Source organism: Bos javanicus, chromosome 25 (genome assembly GCF_032452875.1).
Source record: "Bos javanicus breed banteng chromosome 25, ARS-OSU_banteng_1.0, whole genome shotgun sequence".
Classification (NCBI taxonomy): domain Eukaryota; kingdom Metazoa; phylum Chordata; class Mammalia; order Artiodactyla; family Bovidae; genus Bos; species Bos javanicus.
In genome coordinates, this window is record NC_083892.1 from 39,433,357 (window position 1) to 39,450,076 (window position 16,720).

Consider the following 16,720-nt stretch of genomic DNA (forward strand, 5'->3'; position numbering starts at 1 on the left):
TCCTTTGGTCACCTGATGCGAAGAGCTGACTCATTATAAGAGACCCTGATGCTGGGAAAGATTGAGGGAAGACGAGAAGAGGGTGACAGAGGATGAGATGGTTGGATGGCGTCACCAACTCGATGGACATGAGTTTGAGCAAATTCCAGGAGAGAGTGAAGGACAGGGAAGCCTGGTGTGCTGCAGTCCATGGGGTCTCAAAGAGTCAGACACGACTGAGCGACTAACAGCAACAAACAGATAACCCCCACAGTCCCAGTCTACATTATAATTAGCTGGTATAAGCCTGAGGTTCAGACAGCAGCTGATGTGGGATTTTAGCTCCAGGAGAACTGTAAGCTGGGAAGACGGCCATGCAAAGCCTGTGCCTCTGGGGGACGCAGACGACCCCAGAAGCCTTTGGATCCCGCTCAGTCTGCCATGACTTCATCCTCTATCAGCCGCCTCCTGCTCTTTCCTGAGGCCTGGCGTGTGAACAGTCTCTTCCCGTCGGCTGGATGGAAGCAGCACATCAAAGAGCACAGACGAGCTGGCTGGTGGTGGATCTGGCAGAGGCAGCCCCTCTCTGGGAGCAGACACGGGCATCGGAGTCGTGCGGACCACGACCTCATCTACGCGTGGGCTCTCCCCACCCGCCATCCATCTCCCTGCTTTCCAATCATCTCTGCTAATAGCCACCAGGACTTGGTGTAGCCTCATTGAGATTCCAGTGCGTTTCCAGCATTAGTACAAGCTAGATTCTGATTCATTTGAAGGCAACAGAAAATTCAAACATGAAATTTAGTGGTGATTGTCCTTGACGTGATGAAAGACGATCAGAATTAAAGGCTACTCAGGAAGCCAGGACCAGGAGGACATAACGGGGCAAAGGACTCTGTAGGGGGTTTAGCCACTTAAGTTTTCAAATCTTGAGTTAGATAAGTATATATTTCTGAAACTTCAAAAATGGGTTGAAAAAATACATGATGCTTGTTAATACAGAGAGGATTCTGAATGACAGCTGGGACTCACACAAGCACTGTTTCTTTGCCAAAAGACCATAAGTTGTCCTGAAATGGAGCACTGCCCGCCAGTGCAATTTCAGTGTGAACTGGCTGAAGCCACTGCCCTGAGTTCTTTTTGGAACGGGGCTGTTTTTCTTCAAAGCCTACGTGCGGGCACCGTGTGGCCTGTCCCCTGCTCTTGTCCTCCCATGGACACCAGGTTGGCCTCCATTTCCTGCTCAAGGTCCCCTGAGATGGTGGCAGTGGTGACCCCAGGAATAAACCAACACCAACATTATCACCGGAGTCTGCAAACTGTCTTCCCGCCCTTTTCTCCCTTAAGCCTCACAATAACTGAGTTATATTAGAAGGAAAAAAGAGCAGAGAGGGCTAGTGTTTCCCCCAAGACCACACAGCTAGGAAGTGGCCCATGGTCTTCAATGCTTGCTGATGCTCACTGCCCTGGGTGCTGGGAGAAGGCAGGAGCTGGGGGTGGGGGCGGGGTGGGGGGTGCCCAGTCGGCTCGGAGCTGCAGCCCCAAGCCTTTAACAGGAGAGGATCATAGATGCTCCTGGTGAGAAGCACAAAGGCCGCCAGGGTGAGTCTCCCTCCCCTGGCTCCTCTCCTTTTGTCCCCTCTCTAGAGCGAACTGTTCCCAAGTCCCAGGCATCTTTCCAGAGAGTCTCTCTACCTTTTGCACAGGTGTGTGTGTGCACGTGTGCCAGTGGACACACACATGCAGGAGCACACTTGTCTTGTGGAACAAGAACAGTGTAACTTGGGAGATTGCTTTGTACCCCTGTATGTGAGTCTGCCTCACTGAAACAGCTGCACTGTGTGGGTGTAGAAGGATTCATTTCCCACTGGGGTGACGTCTGGGCGGGGGGTGACCGGGGCGGGGAAGGCCTCATCTCTGGGCTTAATGGTGGGCGGGCCCACACTGGGAGTGGGGGTGGGTGCCACTGAGGTAGATGGTGAGGGGGGTGCTCCCGAGATGCAGATGAGCCCCCCCTCACTGGGGGTCCCTGGGAGGCTGTGTGGCCCCCTCTCTCCAACAGAGATGCCCCCAGAGGTCTTGCTGAGCCTCTGGTTTCTGTCACCCGTCATCTCTGGAGCTGCAAACCCCCAATCTTTCAGCCTTCAACAATCTCAAAAAAACATTCCCAAAGACTGAGAGGGCGTAGGACTGTCCCTGCAGATCCAGGACTCCACCAGATTTCTTCTGGGCTCCCTTCGGGGGTTCCATGGTGCTGTCTGGACCTCTCAAGTCAGTAGGTCAATTATGCCAGTGGCTGGTTGGAGAATTCCACAGAAATGTGTTCAAGATGCCTTAGAAATATGAATTTTTTATTAAATGATTTGAGTCTGGATCAGATTCAACCCCATAATGTCGTGGTTTGCTTAATGACTGCAGAATATTGTCTTATCTGAGGAGAAGCGGGACGTTTTAAGACCGCAGAGTCCAGAATTAACAGCTTGGAATTCTCGCCCATGCTGGCTGTTAATTGACTCTAGCTATTAAAGGGAAAGAGACTTTGGCAAACCCTAAGGCACTTGTACAAGCAAAGCCGGGGACGTGTTCAAATCATTTTAAAACAGGCGTCTGGCGAACGGATCATGTTCGGAAAACGGGCTGGTTGATCAGAAGGTCTGTGCTTCTGAATGAAGGGTCTGAAAATGGTTCCACTTCACGGCAAAGCCAGGCCTCTAACACCATCTGTGAGCGTCACAGCAATCGGCAACAAGCACGCGGAACTTCAGCTTCCTCGGGACGTCCGCAGAGGCCTTGTCACCACCTCAGAACTGCCTTTTCTTGGTGCTGCGGGGCTCCTGTGCCCTGGGCCCTCTGCCCAGAGGACGGTGGTCCAGGAGGCACACTGCTGGGCTGAGATGATCACTGCCTCCAGGTCGGGGGAGGAGGGTGAGGTGTGGGGAGGAGGGGGCACGTGTACGCAGGGGGCCAACTGGTCCCTGTTACCATTTATCTGCTGCTGCTGCTACGTCGGTTGTCGTGCCCAACTCTGTGCGACCCCATAGATGGCAGCCCACCAGGCTCCTCTGTCCCTGGGATTCTCCAGGCAAGAACACTGGAGTGGGTTGCCATTTCCTTCTCCAATGCATGAAAGTGAAAAGTAAAAGTGAAGTTGCTCAGTCGTGTCTGACTCTTCGAGACCCCACGGACTGCAGCCCACCAGGTTCCTCCGCCCATGGGATTTTTCAGGCAAGAGTAGTGGAGTGGGTTGCCATGCCTTCTCCTCCATTTATCTGAGCCACCCCCAAATGCTCTGGGTGGGTGGGCACAGCGATGCCAACTTAGGACACTCCTGGCTGGGCCATTTAAAAATAGCTCATGAAAACTAAAGTGTGGCCACGTTGTTGTTCAGTCGCTCAGTCACGTCCGACTCTTTGCAGCTCCATGGACTGCAGCATGCCATGGATCACAGCCTCGTCCAACTCGGTGAAATTGTGAGCCATGCCCTGTAGGGCCACCCAAGACGCACGGGTCATGTGGAGAGTTCTGACAAAACGTTGCCCACTGGAAAAGGGAATGGCAAACCACTTTAGCATTCTTGCCTTGAGAATCCCACGAACAGCATGAAGAGTTCCCATATGATCCAGAAATCCTACTTCTGGTCATACATCCAGACAAAACTCTAATTCAAAAAGATGCGTGTTCACAGCAGCACAATTCACAACAGCCAAGACATGGGAGCAACCTCCGTGCCCACTGACCGAGGAATGGGTACGGAAGACGTGGGGTATGATACAGTGGACACTGCTCAGCCTCGAAGAGAGTGAAATGAGGCCATGTGCAGCAACGTGGGTCAACTAGAGAGGATCATACCACGTGAGGTAAGTCAGAAAGAGAAAGACAAACGCCATACGGTACCACCATGTGGAATCTAAACGATGACACAAGCGTACCTACCTATGGGCCTGTGATAAAGAATCTGCCTGCCAATGCAGGAGACACAGGAGACATGGGTTGGGAAGATCCCCTGGAAAAGGAAATGGCAACCGTCTCCAGTACTCTTGACTGGAGTCTCCCACGGATGGTTACAGTCCAGGGGTCACAGAGAGTAGGACGTGACTGAGCACGCACACAGTAACAGCGTAAGGGTACCAACGGCCAGGCTGTGCAGGTGAACTCCTGCCCTTTCTCCTCAACGAAGGAGGCGGGCACGTGGGAGGGTGAGACCGGGGTTTCAGGCGCCTTTCTGTGTGGGCGAGGCCACCAGGCCGGCCCTGAGCTGCAGGCAGCGACCCTGCCTCCCGAGGCTGGCTGTCCCTGATGGGGCTGGGGCGGGTGTGGGAGGGGGACACTGGGGGAGGCCGACGTCCTCGGGAAGGCGGGCGTTCAGAGGTTCCACCCGCTCTGGGCCCTGCCACTGCCTCGTGTCCGCCTGGGGCAAATGGCTTCACCCTGGGCGTGTTTCTCCATGCCCGTGGGGACCCCGTGGAGCCCCCCTGCAGGGCCTGGTGGAGCCTGTGACGGGCAAACGTGGGGAGTGCGTGAGGACACGCGGGGCGGCCGGCGCCCTCCACACGGCAGCTGGGGCGTCCCCGACACGGAATGTGGGCTGACCTTAACTCTGCATCTATGGGGGGCAGGGCAGAAGTAGGTGGACAAGGTGTGAAGAGACAAAGGAGGCGCTCACCCCTGGCTGTCAGCACTGCTTGCTCCGTTGGTGGCTGCTTCTGGAGTGACACCAGAACTGCGGTCCGCTTCTCCTTCCTGCCCCCGGCCCGGTCCTCCCAGCACACATCTTCCTTGGGCAGCATCAGCCCAGAAAACTGGATACCTGGGCCCGACTCCCAGAGAGTCTGTGCCCCCGGGCCTGGCAGGGGCGCGGGCACTGGGAGTTTTGAGTGCCGTGTGGAGAACCGCCCTCTGCGGCCGGCAGGCCCTGAGGACGAGGGGAAGGCTGAGCCCTCCCGGCGGACCCGGGAACACACAGCAGCTGGAGCGGGCGGGAAGGCGCTCAGGCTGCCTGAGCCGGCGGGACCCTCACAGAGGGGACGGAGTGAGTGCCTCCCCCGCGTCCGGTCTGTGGCTGGCTGGGAGCAGTCTCCCTTTCAGCACCTGTGGAGCCTTCAGAGGGCATGCCGGGGGCAGGTGAGGGTGGCCACTGTCCACTCCAGGGGGTGCGGGCCCCACGCTGCCTGCCTCAGGCCCTGGCGACCCGCCAGGCTGCTCCCGGGCGTGCCTCTCCCTGGGAGAGCTCCAGCTGAGCCCCTCCGACCTCACCTGCCCCCAGCGTCCACACCTGCCTTTCCGGGAGGGGCAGGGCCGCGTGGCCTCCACACGGCGTGGGGCTGGCCTTTCAGCATTCCTTCAGCCCGAGAACCCCTGAGTCGTTGCGTGCACACTCACTGAAGAAAAGCACAGGCACACAAGGAACAAAATGATGCTTTTATTAAAAATCGAACCCATAGCACCTCTCTTCCTACAAGTGTTTTTGTTTTTAAAGGAGATCTAGTTTTCTGCACAATTTCAGAAAATGCGGCCAGGAAAAGTTCAGGACTGACCCAAGCCCCCAATAAACCAGCAGGTGAGGCTGACAGGGAACGAGGCGTGGCCGCCGACCAGTCCCAGGGTTCCCTCCTGATCCCACCTCTCTGACGGTCCACATGGCAGATGCTGAGCCAGAGAGTGGCGTCTGGATATGCGGACTGACGACTCGCTGGGAGAAGCCACCCTAATCCTAACTACGCTGTGTGCCAGGAATTTGTAAAAACCGAAAACCATGCCATGAACCATTAGAACCATCACGCAAACATGCTGCGGTCCGGTCGCCGTCAAGGGCAAGGGCAGCATCAACAGGGCTTCGCGGAGTGCGTGCCGCCCCCCATGGTCTCCCCCAACGCTGCCCCACGGCTCGTTTTCCTCCATGACGGCGTGTACCAAGGGCTCCTTAAAATCATGGCTGGGGATGGGAGGGCCTCTCTTTGGGCTGATTTATTCAGAGGGAGGAGGTGCAGGAGATCCAGGAGACGTGCTCCACGGCCGCCAGGTGTGGGGACTGTCCACGGCCCCGCCCTGCCGCTCACCGGCCTGGAAACCTGGGAGCCCCGGCGGGGGAGGGGGAAGCCTGGGCACACCCATCTCTGCTGCTCAGGCAGAGAGTGCGGCCCTGCGGCCGTGGTCCTCACGGGAAGGGCAGCTCGCCTGTCCATCGCCGGGCCCTGGATGGGGTCCCCGCGAGGCCGAGCGCTGCACATCTGCAGGGCATTGCTGCGGGAGCAGGCAGGAGAGGACAAGCCTCCTGCCTCCGTTAGAGAAATGGTGCCTGTCCTGGGTTCAGAACCAGGATTACAATCCAATATCCATTTCCCTATCATGTGATTTTGTTTTTTTTCCCTCCCTCAAGAGGAGAGGTTAGGAACCCACGCTTCTCAATGTCACACGGTCTGGAAGCTGAAATCTAACCAGAAACACCCAGTTCTCCCTTGGGTCCAGCAGCTCTCACGCCCCAGAGCCCTGGGACCACGGGGCCAGGCACCAGTGCCAGTGCCATGGCAGCCGCGAGCCGCAGCCTCAGGCCCATGGCAGCCGTGAGCCGCAGCCTCAGGCCCACAGTTCCGTCCCGAACACTGGGCTCCAAGCAGAGAGAACAGGAAGTGTAAGGAGCCTGGGGAAAAGGTGCTGCTGTCACAAAACCCCAGAGCGGGACACACACCTCAAACCAAACTGTCCTTGTGCCAGGACATTCCGGCACGCTCCCGTCAGCTAGGCAAGGCTCCCTATGGCTTAGAGGGCAGAGCGCGAAGGCAGAGTGTGTCCACGTTCTCTGTCCACTGCTTGTCTCCCAAGAAATTCGAGGTGCAGCCCCGCGGCTTCCTGTCCACTCCCCATCTGGGGCCCGAGAGGACAGAGGCCGGCCTGTCCAGGGAGATGGGGGGCTAGTCTTTGCAGGGGGAGGCTTTGGGCGGAGCATCCAGGATTTTTGGTTTAGAACGTTTCCCCTCCACTCAGAGAAGGAAGGAGAGAAAGGAGAGATGGAGGGAGGGGGAGGGGGGCCAGGGGGAGGGGGATGGGTGGAGGAAGGGGGGCGGCAAGAAAGGAACTTTTCCACACCTCCTACCTCTACTTTTGGAGAAACCGAAAAGGGTTTTCTATCCAACACAAAACTCTAAAACAGAAAAGGTGTTTTTTTTTTTTCCTCACACAACACAAACTTTTCTTGGTCTCCTGGGGTCACACTCTGCAACTCCGAAAGCAGAGGGTCAAGATGGCCCTCTGCCCTGAGGAGGCGGGAAGAGGGAAGGAGAGACCCCACAGACCACGTGATACAGCCTGGCCCTGAGACAGGATCCTTACTGGCATTGGCCAGGCGCTGGCTCGGGGACAGGCCGGCCCCCCCAGGAGGACGGACCGGCCCTGCTCCCCTGTGCTGGGGGGTGTGGACAGGCCCCTGCTGACCAGGCTGGTCACGGGGCCTTCCCACAGGCCCTGCGGGCACACCCTGGAAAATTCTAGACTGGGACCAGGGCTGGGGCTTGACCACCTGCACCTCCCACTCACTGCACAAAAGCGATGTGACGCGCTGGGGGCGGGGCTATGATGCGCTGGGGGCGGGGCTACAGCTTGGACTCATTTTCAGAGCAGCTCAAGCTACTTCCATTTAGCTAAAAATAAACGAAAACAAAATAATAACAATTACAGGGAAAAAAGGTTTCCAGAAAACCCGTTAAGGCGAAGAGCTGGCCGGGGGTCGGGGGCGGGACCACAGCGCTGCGCCAAGGAAGGGCACGACCACCCGCACGGGAGGGCCTGGGGGGCACAGGGCGGGGTGGGGGGGGGACTGGGGACCCCATTTTCTCAGAGCCGTTCTGCTTTACTTGGAGACGCCGCGGCTCTGTCTTTCCCGCGGACAAAGCTAAACAATGAACAGAAAGGCACTGCAGACAGCTGAGACGCATTCATTTCATGTGGCATATTTTAAAAAAAGATAAAAAGATTTAAAAAATACTCTGGTTAACAATGCACACCTCTTACACAACCAGCGATTCTGCGGCCGCTGTCTCGTTTCCTCGGGGCGGGGCAGGCGGGCCTGTGCTGTGCACTTGGGAGGAGCTTGGGGGGGGGGCCGGTGGCGGGGGCAGGAGGTGGCTTCCAGATGGGACGCTTCCCGCTCCTGGATGATGGGGGTTGAAAGAAAGGACCGAAGCGGGAAAGCCCCGAGTATTTCACCCCTGGAATGAGCCTTGGCCTCTGCTGCCCTGTTGCCAGGAACTGTGAAGCCGGCTCCTCGCCTAAAGCTGCCGACTGAGGACATTTCAGAGACGGACACTCAAGGTCGGGAGGCCCCGGGCCCAGGTCAGACACCTGCTCCTCGCGCCGGGAGTCCCCGGTGGGCGCTGGTTCTCAGGCAGGAGGTAGAGCAGAGAGAGGAGAGGCCTGGAGGGCCCCCGCCCCCTCCCCCCAGCCTTCCCGGGCTGCACGATGGAGAAGCCAGGCCCCCAGGACTCAGGCCTTCCCAGGTCGGGGTGCCGAGCCCTTGCACCCGGCGAAACACACCTTCTCGTAAAAAGAAAAGAAAATCAAAGAAACCTGCTTCCTGCAGCGATGTTACAAAAAGCCAGTTAAAAAAACGTTCCTAATTGAAATCGTGTTCACAGGGGGTGAAATCAACCATCAGCGTCAGATCCTCTCAACCCAGCTCGAGCCCAGTTCCAGGAAGTGATTGTCTCGACACGGCGGCCGCTCAGCTCACACGAAGGACGAGAAGCCGGTGAGCGGAGTCCGGGCGCCGCGGGCCGCGGGCGCGAACACGGCGCTCTGCGTGGTGACCACCGCGCGCGGGGCCGGCCCAGCCTCCGCTCCCGCCACCGCCTCGTATCTGTGCGGGGCCGCGCCCGCGCGCCGCTTCCATGAGTTGTAGTAGGTGGGGTCGCTCAGGTAGTGGTTGACGAACGAATGCTGGGGTGGCGCGTCCTCGGACTCGGAGTCAGTGACCTGTGGGCGGGCGGACGGACGAAACAGGCTCAGCCAGGCGGCCAGGACAGGGGAGGCCTGGGGCTCAAGGAGCGCGTGGAAGGGGGCTGGCGTGGGAGGGTATGCGGGTGGTCTTGAAGGGGCGGCCCTGGCGGGAGGAGCGGCCACGGAGAATGGGGGGTGTCGAGGAGGGAGGGGGCCACGGGGGAGGGGGAGGGCCACACGGGGGGTTGGGGCCGAGGGGGTGGGGCCACAGGGTGGGGGAGGGGCACACGGGGGTGGAGGGTGGGGGAGGGCCTCACGGGAGTGGGGGCCACAGGGTGGGGGAGGGCCACACAGGGGTGGGGCCACAGGGTGGGGGGGAGGGACACACGGATGTGGGGGAGGGACACACAGGGGTGGGGCCACAGGGTGGGGGAGGGACACACGGGGTGTGAGGGGGCCACACGGGAGGGAGGGCCACATGGGGGTGGGGACTGGGGGCCACGGGGTAGGGGAGGGACACAGGGTCGGGGAGGGCCATGGGGGTGTGGGCCACGGGGGGGTGGGGGCCACAGGGCGGGGGAGGGACATGGGCATGGGGGTGGCTGTGGGCAGCAGGGCTGAGCGGAGAGGAGTGGCCATCTAAGGCGGGTGGCACATCTCACCTGTTTGTCTCCCTTTTCTCTCCCCCCACCACCTGGGTGTGGACTACCCCAGGGCCCACCTCCACAAGACCACGGAGAGCTCAGCGTGTCCACGGGGGTCAAGCTGGGCAGCGGGAGCCAGCTCTTTCCTCCCAGAGGCTCTGCTCCCCTGCCTGTCCCTGTGCCTGAGTGAGTCCCAGGACATGAATCCACTGTACTCTGGCTTCAGGAGTCTGCACTCCAACCCCTCCCAGGACAGGTCTACACACCATCTCCTCTCTCAGGACATGTCTACACCCAATCCCCTCCCAGGATAGCTCTACACTCCATTCCCTACAAGGACAGGTCTACACACCATCTCTCTCAGGACAGGTCTACACTCCATCGCCTCCCAGGACAGGTCTACACTCCATCCCCTCCCAGGACAGGTCTACACTCCATTGCCCCCCAGGACAGGTCTACACTCCATTGCCTCCCAGGACAGGTCTACACTCCATCCCCTCCCGCAACAGGTCTACGCCCCATCTCAAGGACCAGTCTATACTCCATCCCCTCTCAGGAGAGGTCTATACTCCATCTCCTTCCAAGGACAGGTCTACACTCCAACCCCTCCCAGGACAGCTCTACTCCATCTCCTTCCAAGGACTGGTCTACACTCCATCCCCTCCCAGATCAGGTTTACACAGCCCCCAGGGGATGCTCTGTGTTCTGTGGAGAATGCTGCAGTGCCCGGGAGTGTGGAAGGCCCAGGCACTGCAGACTGCCCGAGACTATGGCGCAGGCCCCCAGACCGAGGGTCTGATGGTGAGCTCAGTCAGGGTGAGGAGACGGTGTCCTCCGTGGGACACATGCCACATCCATGCCGACCTCCGTGGGGAGGTTTCCAAGGACAGAGGCCCTAATTGAGTGTGGTGTCTGCTGTCCAATGTCCTGGGGCCCTTCCCTCTGCATCGCCGAGGGACCTGACCCCTCACCTCGGGGTCCCAGAGCAGCCAGTGGAGGAGGCGGGTGGCTCATGGAGGTTCAAGGTCAGTGAGCCAATGGGAACCCGCCCTGGGAGTTTTCCCGCCGCTCCCGGAAGAGCTGAGTGCTTCCCTGGGGGACGGGGCCGTGGGCCCACCAGGTGGCCCCCAAAGCCACTGCTAAGTCGCTTCAGTCGTGTCCAACTCTGTACGACCCCATAGACGGCAGCCCACCAGGCTCCCCGGTCCCTGGGATTCTCCAGGCAAGAACGCTGGAGTGGGTTGCCATTTCCTTCGCTGGGACACAACAAAACCATGGCACAGAATGGAGAGGGGAGACTCAGAGCTGTTCCTTCAGCTTCTCGCTGTTCCTCTAGGGAGAGGGTGAGTGCGCCCGCCCCATCTTGGGACACATGGGGCCATGGTGAAGGCCTCGGGGCTCCTGTTCAGGTCTCGCTTTTGCTTCCACGAGAAAGCACAGGATTAAAATGCCATTCCTTGTCCTGCTGCCTGCTCTGTTTATTGTTGATATGACATTATTATTTTTTAATGAGGATGTATTTTAGTGAGTTAGAATTATTGACAGAAAGGAAACGCTGCGGGGTCTTTTTTTTTCAAGTTTCCTGTGTGATGTGAAGTAGCGATGTGAGTCCGTTTCCCAGGAAACCGAGGAAGGCCAGCCTGTGATTGGATGAGTCTGCAGACCCGACCATGAGTTTCTAAAGGCGCGTGGATGCCTGGCAAGCAGCTAACAGAGATAATCCCAGGACTTCTGGTGCTGTGCTGGCAAGATGAAAGACTCCAATATTATTAGAGGATTAATTAAGTGAGAGGGGGCTGGTCTAAGTTGGCTGAAGCCAGAGAGACCTTGAAACCTGTTTCTGTGGATTTTGAAAATAATTTTTAAGATGTGATTTGAACAGTAGCCCTGATATAATTCGTAAGCAGCTGGGCGATAAAATGGAGAGAAAGCCCCTTATTTCTAAGTGGAGAAACATCAAGAGCCACAGCGTGTGTCCTGCGAGGCTGCTGGTCTAATTCAGAGCCACTCTGATCAGCCAGGTTCTCCTGCACCTGTGAGCCGGTTCTCAGAATTGTCACTCGAGTAACATTGCTGAAAACGGTTAAAAAACACCCCAGGGAGAAAATGACAGCATCACAATTTTTTTTTTCTTTCAGTGAAGTATTAGCTTTGCAGAAGAGCTTTTCCGGCAGAGAGCTCACAGGGTTTTTGCCTCTGGAGGGGAGGGTGGGCAGTAAGGGTGGGCAGGGGACCCCCTACCTGGCTCGTCAACCAACTACCAATACAAAAAGTACTTCCAGAATGGCCAGAAGGAGCAGCAGGTCTTCCCCACAGTAGAACAGTGACTTAACTGGGGGAAAATCAAATTATCAACAATCATTTAGAGTCCCTGGAAATGGTGCCAAGGGCATATAGCAAATGGGGCAAGATTTATTGCAGAAAATCTAAAATCACTAAGAAGAGCAAGAGTCTGAGCTGCTTGAACTCTGACCTGCTCCCCCACCCCCAGCTGGGGTGACCGAAGCTCCACTTGGGGAGGGGGAGGCACATGTGGCCGAGAAGCCAGGGCCCCTCCCCTAAGACTCCAGGAATTTGGTTTGACCTGGAGGAGGAAGCCGCGGGCATCTCCCAGCCAGCTGCTTGTCCCCAGCTCCACGATGCAGAGGTATTCCTGGAGGTGTGGTCAGAGAACTGAGCTCCCCTCCTCATCGGGGCTGCTGGGAGGCTGGCCAACGTGCACCAGGTTGGCAGGCTGCCTCGCCCTCGTGGCTGGTGGAAGGAGCTCCATGCAGGGGGGCCGGGGCGCAGCCAGAAACCCAGGGGCGTCCATCCCCACCCAGTGCCTCACTGGTCACCATGGAGAAGGGGGCCGTTGTCCCCACCCCAGCTTTGGTGCTGTGACACAGAGGTCCTCATGGCGGGAGAGTCAGCTCTTCTGAACAGAGAGCTCCCAGCTCTGCCTCAGGGGGGTAGCTTTATTTGGACCATGGCATGCCTCAGGGCAGGTGTCCCTGCTGGCTCGGATGGTGCCTGCAGGGCAGGAGACCCAGGTTCAGTACCTGGGTCAGGAAGGTCCCCTGGAGAAGGGCATGGCTACCCACTCCAGTATTCTTGCCTGGAGAATCCCATGGATAGAGGAGCTGAACGTGGACATGACTGAGTGACTTAACACTTTCACTTTTCATGCCTCAGGGCATTGCTGGAAACTGTGGAGGCCTCAGGGGCGAGAAATGAAGAGCTAAGTCCTTGAAAGCAGCAAGTGGAGCAATAAATGCGCCAGAGGTTTAACGGGAGGACCAGGCAAAGAGACAGCTGACGGGAGCCCTCTTGGGCTTAGAGAAGAATTCAGAGATTAACAACGTCCTGCTGCTGCCTGGGCTGTGATTGGATCCAACTGTGGAGTAATTTATACCCTGGAGCCTTGTCGAAAATAAGAGAGCTGCCAGGGAGAGAAGGTTAACAGCTGGGTGTGATACCAGCTGTGTGGGCCTTCCCAAACCTTAGTGGGGAGGTCAGAACAAGAGACAAGGGGATGCCTAGTGGAGATCTCAGTCGTCCCTGGTTATGGAAACCACATGCCTGCCCAAGGCCACACCTCGGAGGGGTGATGTCAGAGCGGACTCGTTGCTGAGGACGTGGCTTCCCTAACTAGTCCAGACGAGTCACTGAACAAATAAGCCAACAACGACAACAGACAGAGGGGGTTGAATATGGGTATTCAAAGTGAATACAAGATACTATTTAAAATATGTTCTTGTTTTCAAAAAACAGCAAAGTGTGATACATACACAGGGGAAAAAAAGCAGGGAGCCTCAGATATTGGCAGGCAAAGAATTTAAAAGTAGCTATTATAATATGTTCAAAGAACTGAAGGAAACCATGTTTAAAGAATTAAAGTATGCTGACACTATCACACCAAGTGGAGAATATCAATAAAGAGATAGAAATGACTTAAAAGGACCGAATGAGAAGCTCCGGAGTTGAAAAATACCATAACCAAATGCAAAATTCACCGGGGGCCTCAACAGTAGATCTGAGCTGACAGAGGAAGGACTCAGCGCACTTGGAGACAGACTGAGAGGCTGCTCGCCGTGGTCAGTCACTCAGTCACGTCTGGCTCTAGTCCAAGTGACCCTGTGGACTGTAGCCCATCAGGCTCCTCTGTCCGTGGGATTTTTCAGGCAAGAATATTGGGGTGGGTCATGCAACTTGAAAAACAAAGAGAAAAGAATGAAAAAAAAAATAAACACAGACCGGAACACCTGATAAGCGTGACAAAGCTGAGCGCAGCAGCCTGTGCGCAACGAGAACACGGGGTGAGAAGAGAGGGAAAGCAGCAGAAAGACGGTTGAGAGTCACATGACTTAGAACTTCCCAAATCTGGTAAAAAAAAAATCAAGCAAACAAAAAAAACAACTGCATACTTAACAAGCTCAATATACCACAAGATAAACGGAACAAGAGCCACACCCAGACACGTCACAGTTACAGCTAAAATTCTGAAAGACAAAGGCAAAAGAAACTCTTGAAATCGAAGGGAGAAAAATGACTCATCCAGCCCAAGGGAATTCAAATTACGCTAACAGCTGACTTCTGGTCAGAAAAAATGGAGGACAGGAGGCAATGGGCAGGTGTTGAAAGAAGACTGTCAGTCACAAATCTTTTATTTGGCAAAACTGTTTTCATAAATGAAGATGAAATAGGACATTCTGAGATGAAAACAGAAAAATTAATTGCTAGCAGACCTGCCTTATAAGAAATACTAATGGAAGATGGTCAGATTGAAGGCCAGTGACACCAGAGAGCAAATCAAATCCACACACACACAAAAGCAGCAACAAGATCATCACATAGGGAATTATAAAAGGCAGTGTAAGGACTTAGTCTCCTTTCTTCTCTTATCTGATTTAAAAAGCAATTTCCTAAAGCATTAGGTAATAATTATATTGTTGGGTCCATGATATAGAGAAATGTAACAATTATAGTGGAACACAAAGGTGGGGAGAAATGAGAACCAAAAATCGCAAACAGAAGGGTTAACGTGATAAGCTCCAATACTTGCTCACCTTTCTCCTCTCAACTTCTTTAAAAGGTACAGAATTCTGTACAGGTAGAAAGATGCATCCTTGGGTCTGTCACGAATATGGATGCGTATAATAATAAGCACAAATGGGGAGGAGAGAATAGATCTATACAAGAATAAAGTTTCTATATGTCACTGAGATTTAGAATAAATCTAAAGCACATACTAATACGAGGGCAATCACTATAAAAAGCAACTGAAAAAATATAGTAAAAGCAAAACAAGGGAATGAAAATATCCCCCGGATATACACTAGAAAGTAGGCGCTTAACAACAGCAGCAAAATGACAGTGAAGGAAAAACACAGAAGCAGAGATACGAGGCTGATGGACGGCAAGCAGCAAGCGGCAGGCGTAACTCTGGAGTCAGCAGCAACCACACTAACTGTGAATGGATCAAACAACCTGGTGAGCAGGAGGCACTGCAGGATGAATGAGACGGCATGATCCAACTGTATGCTGTCAACAAGAGACACATTTCAGATCCAAGGCTTCAAACAAGTTGAGAGTGAAGTGATGGAAATGATATGCTGTGTGCACCGGAACCAAAAGACAGCCGGAGCGACTGTGCTGATGTCAGGCCAAACAGACGAAAACTGTGACTGGAGACCAAGAGGGACATGCTATACTGAAAAAGAGTCTGTCCACCATGAAGACACCACAGTTATAGACAGACACGCATCTGCAAACAGAGCCCCCAGGTACAGGAGATTAAAGCTGCCGGAAACGGAGAGAGACATAGAGAATGTTGACAGTAACTGTTGGAGACCTCGGTACGTTAACAGATGGCGGAAAGATCGAGAGTGTGGAAGGCGTGAACGGCACGATAAATCAACTGGACGTGGCAGACACACACGGAACTCTCCACACAGCAACAGCAGAGCAACACGGCCTTTTCAAGGGGGTTCTTACAGCACAGGCCAGATGCTGCCCGCAAGACAAGACTCAATAAATATAAGAGGGCTGGAGATATACAAAGTATGTTCTTTGACCACAGCGGGATAAAATTAAAAACCATTAACAGCAGAAAATTTGGGAAGCTCATAAATGTGAGGAAACTAAAAACACACACCTAAATAGCCTATGCGGTGAAGACGTGAACTGTGCAGTGTGTGAATGACGTCTCAGTCTGGTTAAGAGACCAGACTAGTTCAAAGGAAAGGCTCCCATCGGAGCTGGCACTTCCAAGACCCCATGAATCTGCCTACAACTCTCCCAGGTTGTAAGGTTCAAAGCTGGGCCCCAGGAAGACGACAGAGCACAGAATTCTGGGGGGGAAAGACGGGCCTCACTGCATCTACCCGAGAACTCAGGAGCAGACGGGGAGCCCAGGAACGTGAGTTCTTAGCCTGGACTCCCGGAGCCTTCACAGGAGGTGCCCGCCCACCACAGGCTTTGGGGGGCCTGGAACCCCAGGTTCAAGGTGACATGCCTTGGTAGAGACGGCGTCCGCACTTTTGATCAACTTTCTAGAACCAGAAAGTGTTAGGACCCGCAAAGCATCTGTGGGAATCCGGGAAGGAGCCTCTTCCTCCAGGCACAGGGCATGCCACGGCCCGCCCTCACTCAGCCATGCGTCCCGGGCTAGGAGAACTCGGCTGGCCTGGTGGGAGGGACGGAAGGGAGCCCGCCGCCTGGGTCTGCATCCAGGTCCACCCAGGAGTGCGTGTCTGGGGAAGACACTCAAAACCCCGGCAAGCCTCAGCTCTCCCACCTGTTACGTGAGGATCCGAACGGCCTCCTTGCAGGATTTAGAGGGCATTTCCCATCCCTCTCGCCTCCTACCCTCACCCGCTCCCTTCTTCCCTTCTTGCTGCCTCCTTCCCCGTGTCTGTGTGTGCATGAGTGCACACGTGTATGCATACATGCGTATAGGCCTAGCGCCCACAGGCATCTAATGATCCTCCATGCGAATCAGCTGGATCTGACTTGCAAAACGCCCCCGTGTGTGAGAGGACAGACAGACTGGCCTGCGTTTAACCCATTTTGAGCATGCTTTTATGAACAAATAGTCAGAATCCATGAATTCCCAGTCCTGGCAATGCTGGGAATGGCCTCTGTGGCCCGGGTGTTGGGTGGGAGAAGAGGGGAAGGGCGGGGGCCAG

At 55.5% G+C, this 16,720-nt stretch overlaps 1 protein-coding gene across 1 annotated transcript in view; it reads right to left on the reverse strand.

Annotated features, from left to right (window-relative positions):
• Nucleotides 1-5,378: 5,378 nt before the first annotated feature.
• The window catches only part of LOC133238313 (protein sidekick-1-like), a 67,112-nt gene continuing 55,770 nt past the window's right edge, over nt 5,379-16,720 (reverse strand). The window contains exon 18 of the mRNA XM_061401242.1: nt 5,379-8,943. Coding sequence (XP_061257226.1) covers nt 8,698-8,943 — 246 coding nt within the window. The 3' untranslated portion in view covers nt 5,379-8,697. The remainder of the gene's footprint in view (nt 8,944-16,720) is intronic.